The sequence below is a fragment of the Schistocerca nitens genome, chromosome 4, assembly GCF_023898315.1.
Source record: "Schistocerca nitens isolate TAMUIC-IGC-003100 chromosome 4, iqSchNite1.1, whole genome shotgun sequence".
Taxonomy (NCBI): domain Eukaryota; kingdom Metazoa; phylum Arthropoda; class Insecta; order Orthoptera; family Acrididae; genus Schistocerca; species Schistocerca nitens.
The window spans coordinates 287,218,518-287,230,800 of record NC_064617.1 but is presented as its reverse complement, the minus strand read 5'-3'; the positions used below and the strand labels follow the sequence as shown (position 1 = coordinate 287,230,800).

The 12,283-nt window shown below is 39.7% G+C and overlaps 1 protein-coding gene across 2 annotated transcripts in view; it reads left to right on the top strand.

Annotated features, from left to right (window-relative positions):
- Window positions 1–12,283, top strand: part of LOC126251457 (serine-rich adhesin for platelets-like) — a 417,638-nt gene that overhangs the window by 384,116 nt on the left and 21,239 nt on the right. For both annotated transcript variants that reach the window (XM_049951888.1, XM_049951887.1), the window contains one exon: window positions 147–281. In XM_049951888.1, the coding sequence (XP_049807845.1) occupies window positions 147–281 (135 nt within the window). The remainder of the gene's footprint in view (window positions 1–146; window positions 282–12,283) is intronic.

Below are 12,283 nucleotides of genomic sequence, written 5' to 3'. Positions count from 1 at the left end.
TTTACTTGATGTCTATCACCTTAAATAACTTAATCATCAGTGACTATATATTGTAATCTCCCATTGCAGTTACTTGATTGTCAAAGTGCCTTCAACTAATTAAATTCTGCCTATAATAGATCTAAACTGTATGTGTCTAATTACAGGAACGCTATGCACAAAAGTCTCAGAAGCCAGAAAACAAAGATGAGCACCACTCACAAAAGACTGATCATCCTTTTTTAAAAAAGAAGAATCTCATAAGTGAAAAAGAGCAAGTGGATCACAGTCTAAGACACAAGGTATGATCTTATTTCAGTATAATTTCTGTCTATAGAAAATAAAAAAAATAAACAAAAGATATACCGATTTGAGTTAGTAATTCCTGCCCACCACCTTTAACATTACAGTTACACAAACAGTTTCCACCCCCTCTGTCCTATCACCTCCTCCCCATTCTCATCTCCCACCCTGTTTATTTGCAGCCCTCTGCTAATTCATCCACCCATCTTTTGCCACTCCTCTCTTTTTTTGCTCCTTTTTTTCCCCTCCCCCTGCCCTATAACCTCCTGACACTATGCCTGTTAGAAGTCTAGTCCCTGCACACTCCAGCAGACAGTGTTCATCTCTCTCCCTACCCATATGCTATTATCCCTTTCCCTTTCGTGCTCCATCCAGATTGTTTTTAGCATCCCACATGATAGTTGCGTTCTGGCCTGAGATGCTGGAGTTGGTGGTCATGTGTGCGTGAGGTGTGTAATTGCTTGCATGTGTGTGTACAAACGCGTGCACGCGCGCGCGTGCATGCGTGAGTGTGTGAGTGTGTGTGTGTGTGTGTGTGTGTGTGTGTGTGTGTGTGTGTGTGTGTGTCATTGTATGTATGTCTCTTTTACTGGTGAAGGCTATGGCTGAAAGCTATATGTAAGTGTCTTTTAATTGTGTCGATCTACAACTTGACATGTCTTCTTTACAGTAAGTAGGAATCTGTCTTTTGCTACACTGTAGAAATTCTTCTGTGGATTGGTTGGTTGGTGGGTTGGTTGATTCAGGAGAGGGGACCAAACAGTAAGGTCATTGGTCCCATCAGATTAAGGAAGGATGGGGAAGGAAGTTAGCTGTACCTCTTCACAGGAACCATCCCGGCATTTACCTGAAGTGATTTAGGGAAATCACAGAAAACCTAAATCAGGATGGCCAGTTGCTGGTTTGAACTGTTGTTCTCCTGAATGTGAGTCCAGTGTGTTAACCACTGCGGCACTCAGTTGTTCTCTGGAATAGAAGGAGTTGTCAAGAAGAAACTTTCTCAGTTTGTTATCAAATTTTACTTTATTGTATGTCAGACATTTTATGTCACTGGATACTGTGCATCCATTTCTCTGCTAAAGTAAACATAATGGGGAGTTATGAATGTAATTTTTCCTTCTGGTATTGTAATTATGTACCCCATTATTCCTTTTGCACTGTAGTGAATTATTTACAACAAACTTCCTGAAGGAATAAATATAATGTTAAGCAGTTGTCAGAATACCCAACTCCTTAAATGGAAGTCTACAAGATGATTGTGGGTGCACACCACATATTATTCTTAAAGCATGTTTTTGTACAATGAAGACTTTCTTTCTTAAAGAGGAGTTACCCCAGAACATTATTCCATAGCCGGCCGAAGTGGCCGTGCGGTTAAAGGCGCTGCAGTCTGGAACCGCAAGACCGCTACGGTCGCAGGTTCGAATCCTGCCTCGGGCATGGATGTTTGAGATGTCCTTAGGTTAGTTAGGTTTAACTAGTTCTAAGTTCTAGGGGACTAATGACCTCAGCAGTTGAGTCCCATAGTGCTCAGAGCCATTTGAACCATTATTCCATATGACATTTGTTGTTGTTGTGGTCTTCAGTCCTGAGACTGGTTTGATGCAGCTCTCCATGCTATCCTGTGCAAGCTTCTTCATCTCCCAGTACCTACTGCAACCTACATCCTTCTGAATCTGCTTAGTGTATTGATCTCTTGGTCTCCCTCTACGATTTTTACCCTCCATGCTGCCCTCCAATGCTAAATTTGTGATCCCTTGATGCCACAAAACATGTCCTACCAACCGATCCCTTCTTCTAGTCAAGTTGTGCCACAAACTTCTCTTCTCCCCAATCCTATTCAATACCTCCTCATTAGTTACATGATCTACCCACCTTATCTTCAGCATTCTTCTGTAGCACCACATTTCGAAAGCTTCTATTCTCTTCTTGTCCAAACTGGTTATCGTCCATGTTTCACTTCCATACATGGCTACACTACATACAAATACTTTCAGAAACGACTTCCTGACACTTAAATCTATACTAGATGTTAACCAATTTCTCTTCTTCAGAAACGATTTCCTTGCCATTGCCAGTCTACATTTTATATCCTCTCTACTTCGACCATCATCAGTTATTTTACTCCCTAAATAGCAAAACTCCTTTACTACTTTAAGTGTCTCATTTCCTAATCTAATCCCCTCAGCATCACCCGATTTAATTTGACTACATTCCATTATCCTCGTTTTGCTTTTGTTGATGTTCATCTTATATCCTCCTTTCAAGACACTGTCCATTCCGTTCAACTGCTCTTCCAAGTCCTTTGCTGTCTCTGACAGAATTACAATGTCATCGGCGAACCTCGAAGTTTTTACTTCTTCTCCATGAATTTTAATACCTACTCCGAATTTTTCTTTTGTTTCCTTTACTGCTTGCTCAATATACAGATTGAATAACATCGGGGAGAGGCTACAACCCTGTCTCACTCCTTTCCCAACCACTGCTTCCCTTTCATGCCCCTCGACTCTTATAACTGCCATCTGGTTTCTGTACAAATTGTAAATAGCCTTTCGCTCCTTGTATTTTACCCCTACCACCTTCAGAATTTGAAAGAGAGTATTCCAGTTAATGTTGTCAAAAGCTTTCTCTAAGTCTACAAATGCTAGAAACGTAGGTTTGCCTTTTCTTAATCTTTCTTCTAAGATAAGTCGTAAGGTTAGTATTGCCTCACGTGTTCCAAGATTTCTACGGAATCCAAACTGATCTTCCCCGAGGTCCGCTTCTACCAGTTTTTCCATTCATCTGTAAAGAATTCGCGTTAGTATTTTGCAGCTGTGACTTATTAAACTGATAGTTCGGTAATTTTCACATCTGTCAACACCTGCTTTCTTTGGCATTGGAATTATTATATTCTTCTTGAAGTCTGTGGGTATTTCGCCTGTCTCATACATCTTGCTCACCAGATGGTAGAGTTTTGTCATGACTGGCTCTCCCAAGGCCATCAGTAGTTCTAATGGAATGTTGTCTACTCCCGGGGCCTTGTTTCGACTCAGGTCTTTCAGTGCTCTGTCAAACTCTTCACGCAGTATCTTATCTCCCATTTCATCTTCATCTACATCCTCTTCCATTTCCATAATATTGTCCTCAAGTACATCGCCCTTGTATAAACCCTCTATATAATCCTTCCACCTTTCTGCCTTCCCTTCTGTGCTTAGAACTGGGTTGCCATCTGAGCTCTTGATATTCATACAAGTGGTTCTCTTCTCTCCAAAGGTCTCTTTAATTTTCCTGTAGGCAGTATCTATCTTACCCCTAGTGAGACAAGCCTCTACATCCTTACATTTGTCCTCTGGCCATCCCTGCTTAGCCATTTTGCACTTCCTGTCGATCTCATTTTTGAGACGTTTGTATTCCTTTTTGCCTGCTTCATTTACTGCATTTTTATATTTTCTCCTTTCATCAATTAAATTCAATATTTCTTCTGTTACCCATGACATTATTGAATGAAAATTTGCAGAATATCTCCACTTACTGATTTGTCTCTCCTCAAGATTTGCAGTTATTTTAAGTGCAAATGTGGCTGAACTAAGTTGTTTTAGGAGTTCCGAAATGTGTTTCTTCCAATTTTAAATTCTCATCAATATGGACCCCTAAAATTTGGAGTTTCCACCCTATTTATTATTTATTCACCATGTGTTACACTTGCCATTGGTTTAGTACCTCTAGATGTTCAGAACTGAATATGTTTTGTGTTTTTAAAATTGAAGGTGATACCATTCACAGAAAACCAGTCAATGATACTTTTAATAATTTTGTTTACCATTTCTTCAATTTATATGTGCTTGGATTAATTACAATACTATTGTCATCTGCAACTTATTCTGCTTGTTGTATACTAGACGGAATATTGTTTACATATATGAGGAGCAGTAGTGGACCGAAGATTGAACCTTGGAAACCCATAAATGATTTATCTCCCTCCAGAGCTATGTCCCTGGACTATATTGCTTGAATTACTTGCAAGGGAACTTCGTCAACTTGATCTTATATTTTCTTGAGAAAAAAACACGAGCTAGACATCAACCCCATCAATTGATCTCACTCAAGAATTCGGACCATTATGCCAATACCATGCGGGTATGGCTCTCTTACCGTAAGCTTTTAAGCATTCATGTGCTCAGGTTGTTTGTCATGCACCCCACTTCACTATTTCAGCATATTGCCCAAATGCAAAGTATTGTGCAGTTAAGTGACAAATGTGAAGACCTAGGGAAGTGAAGGAGGGAATAATAGTAGGAAATGCAACCCATATAGTGCAACTCTTACCAGTGTACTCCACTTCAATAGTGTCAGCTTTACATGTCAAAGAAAATAATGTGCATTGATGATATTCAAAATTAAATTACTTTAGGCTACATGTTGAAAAACTGTCTCATTTGTTTCCACTGCAATTATGAATCACAATATAAAAATGTTCAAAGCAGAGGGATCCTTTGACACCAGCTACACATTAGAAATTGTGCACTTTGACATAATGAACATAGCACTTCACCAGCATCAAAACAGTATTTCCACTTCAGATATATTCCAAGAGGGCTCCTTTGAAAGGGCACGGCTGATTTTCATCCCCACCATTCCCTAATCTGAGCTTGCGCTCCGTCTCTAATGACTTCATTGTTGAAGGGACATTAAACATCAATCTCCTCTCCCTCTGGTCTCTGGTGTAGTCACTTCAGTACCAATCATATTGGAAGACTGACCTAAACACTGGTGTGCATAACTGCCTATGAAGAAGCAGCTGCATTTGCAAGATGGTGTTCCAACCCAGAAGTTGTACCAAGTCGCTAAACCTCCAGACAAACCCCTGGAACACGCAGAAGCTAATTATGTCTAGCAGTTGGTAGTATCTTGTGCCATCTGCTGGTATTGTCAATATGGAAATGGTGGTGTCTACTACTCTGTGTCCACTGACAAACTTTTGTGACCAGGAAACCAGTCCACTGTTAAAATTGATCTGTTATCATCTCAGATGATTTTATAAAACACTTCTTCTCACCACTTCTGTAAAAGTTCCATGTTCACTTTCCCAGAAGATGAGGTGACAACTACAATATTGTCCATGTGAAACAGATTTTGTTTGCTATGTGTCTACATAATGGCCCGAATTTTCATGTTAGATCAATTACTGGGGTTGATATCTAGCTCATGTGTTTTTTTCTCAAGAAAATACAAGGTTGAGTTGATGAAGTTCCCTTTTAAATACAACTTTCTGCATTATTTTGATTGGATATGACATCATCCCGTGGTTGGCTACATCATCATTCCCATAGAAAGTCAATTTATCTAGGAGAATATTGTGATTTACACAGTCAAAGGCCTTAGAGAGATTGCAGAAAATACCAACGGGCGCTATTTTATTATTTAATGCTTGTAAAATCTGATGAGTGAATATGTAAATGGCATTCTTAGTAGTGCACCACTTCTGAAAGTCAAACTTTGATTTGCTAATGTGAGATACTATTCTACAATGCATCATCTTCTCAAAAATTTGAGAGAATGGTGTTGGAAGTGAAACAGGTTGGTAGTTATTGGCATCTATCTTGTCCCCTTTCTTAAACAGGGGTTTAACAGTGGCATATTTCAGTCTCTCTAGAAAAATGCCTTGAGTTAGTGGTGCATTACGTATTTTAGATAACATGGAAACAAATTTTTAGGACTCTATTGGAAACAACAACAAAACCAGATGAGCTTTTATTTTTGAGATAATGTATAATTTTCTTAATTTCAGAAGAAGTTGGTGATACATTCATGTGACTGAATTTTATAAAAGTTAAATTTTCAATGTACTACTGTGATTTTGCTATGGAACTGTTTGTCCCTGTGCTTTCTACTATATTTAAGAAATGAATATTAAAGGCATTTACTACCCATGACTCATCAGTTATAGCCCTTCCATTGAGTTCAGTGGTGATATTTTCTTGTTCTGTGGCTGGTGGTCCTGTCTCTCATTTCACTACACTCCATATAGCCTTAAGTCTTTTGTTAGAAGTACTGATTTCTGACATTATCTGCATGTTCTTTAGTTTTTTAATAAACTTTCTTAGTAATTTTTAGAAGTTTGTAGTGTACAACTACTCTGAATCCCTACTTGTTCTTGCCAAAAGACGTGTTTCCCTTTTCTTCTCACAAGATACTTTAACCTCTCTAGTGATCTATGGGTTTTTGCATGGCTGTTTATAACTGACACTGCTCATTCACATATTATACATTTCATTGAGGATAACAAACACATGAGAGTAATAAAAATAGTAACACTGTGTAGATGGCAAGTGTATTATTCATGTGTCTAGAGTTAAGGCAATGTAACCTGCCCATACAGAGAAGCTTAACATGCAGTGAGCTAGCTTGCAAGACAGGGATTTGAGCCGAATGCAAATCAAATCCCTACAGATCATTAACCATCACTGGTATGGTATACTAGTTAGCTTGAGTGTGGTTGTACGTTGTTTTCCATGCTTGTTGAGGTAAATGTTGGACTGGTCTCACTCTCTGCTCCGGAAAATATGATACACAAACAGCTAAAATACAGTAACACACAGACCAGAGATTACATGATCCACAGAAGATGACACACACAGTTGCATTCCATTAAGTTAACTGATGACTAGTGACAGGAAAGATACCAACCAACAAAGATGAAATAAAATAAATTTGACAAATTTTGACCACAGTGGTTTCTGTACGATGAGATAAATGTTAGGAAGGAGTGTTATGACAATTATATAATTTTTGTCAAACTGTGGATCACAACATCAGAAAATCAATCTCCGCTTGGTTCTGTAAGTATTACAATTAATGATTATAAAATCATTCAAAAGTGCTCATTGGTGTAAAATAAACTACAGTCAACAGAAGCACTCTGTTGCTTCAAGTGGCTTGTAGATGGTTATAAAAGCTGGGAAAGGATTTGAAAAAATGAATAAAATAAAAAACAACACTAAAAAAGAAGAATGTGCAAGAGCAGTGATAACTGAAATAAGTGTGTAGAAACTGAGACAGGAGAAAATATAAAATTGGTTAAGACAGGCACTGATAGGTAGACTATCAAAATAGGCAGAATAAGAACAAAAAGTGAAGATAGTTTTAACATGGAAGACACTGAAAATGGATATGGAGTATTAGAAGGTATCCCAGCAACTAGAGTACATATTCCTTGATAAGGCTCCTTTCTTCCAACATCTGGTATTGTAACTGTTTCTGTTTGGAATATACAATTTTACTATGATTAGCATATTGTTGAAATGCTTGCTAGTTATTGATGTCAAACAGAAAGAAATGTAACAGGAAGAACAGCTGTATTCTGCTTTTAATGTAATTTCTGCTGTCACCTACATACACTCCTGGAAATTGAAATAAGAACACCATGAATTCATTGTCCCAGGAAGGGGAAACTTTAGTGACACATTCCTGGGGTCAGATACATCACATGATCACACTGACAGAACCACAGGCACATAGACACAGGCAACAGAGCATGCACAATGTCGGCACTAGTACAGTGTATATCCACCTTTCGCAGCAATGCAGGCTGCTATTCTCCCATGGAGACGATCGTAGAGATGCTGGATGTAGTCCTGTGGAACGGCTTGCCATGCCATTTCCACCTGGCACCTCAGTTGGACCAACGTTCGTGCTGGACGTGCAGACCGCGTGAGCCGACGCTTCATCCAGTCCCAAACATGCTCAATGGGGGACAGATCCGGAGATCTTGCTGGCCAGGGTAGTTGACTTACACCTTCTGGAGCACGTTGGGTGGCACAGGATACATGCGGAGGTGCATTGTCCTGTTGGAACAGCAAGTTCCCTTGCCGGTCTAGGAATGGTAGAACGATGGGTTCGATGACGGTTTGGATGTACCGTGCACTATTCAGTGTCCCCTCGACGATCACCAGTGGTGTACGGCCAGTGTAGGAGATCGCTCCCCACACCATGATGCCGGGTGTTGGCCCTGTGTGCCTCGGTCGTATGCAGTCCTGATTGTGGCGCTCACCTGCACGGCACCAAACACGCATACGACCATCATTGGCACCAAGGCAGAAGCGACTCTCATCGCTGAAGATGACACGTCTCCATTCGTCCCTCCATTCACGCCTGTCGCGACACCACTGGAGGCGGGCTGCACGATGTTGGGGCGTGAGCGGAAGACGGCCTAACGGTGTGCGGGACCGTAGCCCAGCTTCATGGAGACGGTTGCGAATGGTCCTCGCCGATACCCCAGGAGCAACAGTGTCCCTAATTTGCTGGGAAGTGGCGGTGCGGTCCCCTACGGCACTGCGTAGGATCCTACGGTCTTGGCGTGCATCCGTGCGTCGCTGCGGTCCGGTCCCAGGTCGACGGGCACGTGCACCTTCCGCCGACCACTGGCGACAACATCGATGTACTGTGGAGACCTCACGCCCCACGTGTTGAGCAATTCGGCGGTACGTCCACCCGGCCTCCCGCATGCCCACTATACGCCCTCGCTCAAAGTCCGTCAACTGCACATACGGTTCACGTCCACGCTGTCGTGGCATGCTACCAGTGTTAAAGACTGCGATGGAGCTCCGTATGCCACGGCAAACTGGCTGACACTGACGGCGGCGGTGCACAAATGCTGCGCAGCTAGTGCCATTTGACGGCCAACACCGCGGTTCCTGGTGTGTCCGCTGTGCCGTGCGTGTGATCATTGCTTGTACAGCCCTCTCGCAGTGTCCGGAGCAAGTATGGTGGGTCTGACACACCGGTGTCAATGTGTTCTTTTTTCCATTTCCAGGAGTGTATTTTATTTTGCTGAGTATGTTATCAATACGAGCTTTGATGCTGTAGAATTCACTCTGTTCTAAGTCAGCCCTTCCAAAAGATGGTAACTGCTTCCTACTCTTGGAAAGAAGTTGTTTAAAATTATCTTATGAGAAGCTTAAAGAAGGAATCTTCGTGGAGTCACAAATCAAAAATTTAATAAAAGACAGTTTGTTTGAAAGTGCATTGAATCCAGTGGAGTAAAGGGCTAGGGTTTCATTTAAAGAAATAGTGGCCAGCTTTTTGGGCAGAAACAAACATTGAAATTATAAGCACAGCATTAAAATAATGTTGCAGAGTTTCATGAAATTAGAATGTAACATGAGTGTGAAGCTCCATTTTCTACATTCACATATTGATGCTTCCCCACAAATCTTAGCAAAGTCAGTGAAGAACAAGGAGAATGATTCCACCAGGATATCACTGAAATGGTAAAGAGATATCAGGGAAGGTGGAAAACGAAAATGATGAGAGATTACCATTATCTGCTAAAGAGAGATGACACTGATGAAGGGAGACAATCAAGGAAGGGAAATTTTACCCCATGTCAGAAAGAACTTGATGCAGTGAAATCACTGCAGGGAAATTAAATTGTGATACATATGCTGTAGTTTTTTTAATAATTTATATCATTTTAACTCAACATACATCATTGTCTACTCTAATGCAGTGTGTAGTGATTCTATAGAAGATTACAAAACAAGTAATGTATTTGTAATGCAGTTAAATAATTCCCTGTTAGGGGCAAAAAAGCAGTTTCAGCTAAAAGTTGAGATGTGATGTGTACAAAAATCTGACATGATACAGAAAACTCAAAATCTTTTTTGAAATCAGAATGAAAAATATTCTAAATATCAGTTTACAGTCATAAAACATAATTCCAAAAATTTTAAAGTGCAGCACAGTGTAATTGGCATACAACATTGCTGTGCTTCCTTGCCTGGAGATGATAGATGGTGGAAGACTGTCCGATTACTGATAATCAGCCAGTAAGAGGAAGAGATGAAAGGAGCATGAAATTTTTGATTACAAGACTGTGCACCAGTGTCTTCGCTTAAATGAAAAACATTTCCATAGTTAGTGAACAGGATCACTGTAATAGTAGTTTGCAATCATAGTATGTTTCACTTCATTAAATGGATAACAATTCTAATATAATACATCTGTATAACATGTTAATTTCACATTACTAATAATGGGCAGGGAAGTTGTCATGTCCTATTTTTAAAAATGACTCCAACATTTACCTTGATTGAGTTGACAAAATTATAGTAATTACATATCAGCATACTTGAGTTAGGCAACAGTTCTGAGTTGACAATGTAAGAAAGATATTTCTTTGTGTGCATACCTTTCAGTAACTTGCAAAAGTATCTGGGAAATGGACTTTTGCTATTTCAGAAGAGAACAAGAATTCAAGAAGAGAAAAATATGGCCTAGAAATTATTTAGTCTCTCTCTGGCCACCAAACCTTCTTTCAGAAGCATGTTGAAACAAGATGTTACACTCACATCTACTTTTCTGAATGGAAAAGGAGGACATGACTCCCTCAGAGTAACCAGTCATTGAATGAGTGCAAGTCATCTGTCATGCTGAAGTTCTCCAAGTCATGAAAATGTATCTTCCATTAGAGCTTCCCTTTATCTTCAGTCCATTAGTTATGATATCCTCCACTACATTATCATGTCACTACTGTGAGGGAGTAGAAGGTCCTCCATAGCTGCATTACAGAAAGATACTAAGTTCTGATCTAATTGCAAGTCCATTTATTTTAACTGTGAACTGACTACCTGCAGAACATTATGTGTTTTATTTTGCAGTTTCTGTCATTTTTTCATGTCTACTTATTTGCTGCCTTCTGTCACTAGAGGGCTCTGAATTGGAACATGTAAGGTGGTGGTGTGCAATGTAAATATAGTGGTGCCTGAGAAACAACGTGTAATAATTGAGTTTCAAATTTGAAGACTTCATTCACACATAGAGCACTCTGTCCTTCAGCATGACAATGTCAGACCATACAGAGTGCTGTGACATTTGCAGCAATCTAATGCCTAGGGTTGATCGATCATCGATCATCCTCCATACAGTCTCAACTTGGCCCCATCTGATTTTCATGTTTCCAAAACTCAAAAAACATCTTCAAAGACTTCAGTTTGATAGTGTCAAAGTGGAGCAAGCAGAGGGAAAGTTGTAGCTCCATCAGCAAGGTCAAACATTCTACAGTGAAAATATCAAAAAACTGGTCTCTCATTGGGAGAAATGTTTTCGTCACTAGGGTGACTATGTTGAGAAATAAATACGTAGACAGGAAGAATAATGATTTAGAATGTTAATGATGTTAGTTTTATTTAAAAAGCTTTAAGAGGATTCACATGAAAAATTCTGAGGCCTTTCTTTTCAGCACAGCCTCATATATTAGGAAAGGAAATGGTCCAGCTATGGAACTTGATGAAAGTCCCAAGGCCATTTCCTGTTACATTAAAGTGTAAAACAACTATCTAGAAATTTATGATTTCCCCTTAATTTTGTGATGCTATAATTTATTTAACTGTTACCATGGTATAAAGAGAAAAAAATCATAGCTAATTCACAGAAGATACCTAATGGCCACAGGTGTAGTCAAAATCTTCTTTTGCTTTTGCTGCACACAAATGAATTAAATTACTGGTCAACTGATGAGTCATTTCTGTAGCTAAAGTGTAACTCTATTAATAAGCTGACATAATTAAAACAAACAGTGCCTCTACAGAACACTGACTTTTCAAGAGATGTTGAGAACACTAATGTGAATGATATTGGTATGTAGTTGTCAACACGATCTACATATGATTTCTTGAGAAGGTGTCTCTACACTGTATATTTAAGAGTGTATGGGAAAAGACTTGTCTGGAAGATTGAGTTCACATATGATTAAGCATATCAGTATTGTAGTTTGCACAAACCTATATTCCAGTCTTAGTGCAAATGCTCCTCATGAAACCCTGCAGAGGTGTTTTCGATTTATGCCACCATTTCTCTTCCCCTTACCAGTTAATCTTGGTGATGAAAATGTCTGCCACATCTAGTATTTAAATAAGTTACATCTGGGCCAGGTATCACCATCCATAAGTGCATTGTCAACCTTGGCTGTGGAGAAAACTGGTTGGTGGTGAGCCTACCATTACCAACTGTAAAAATAGAT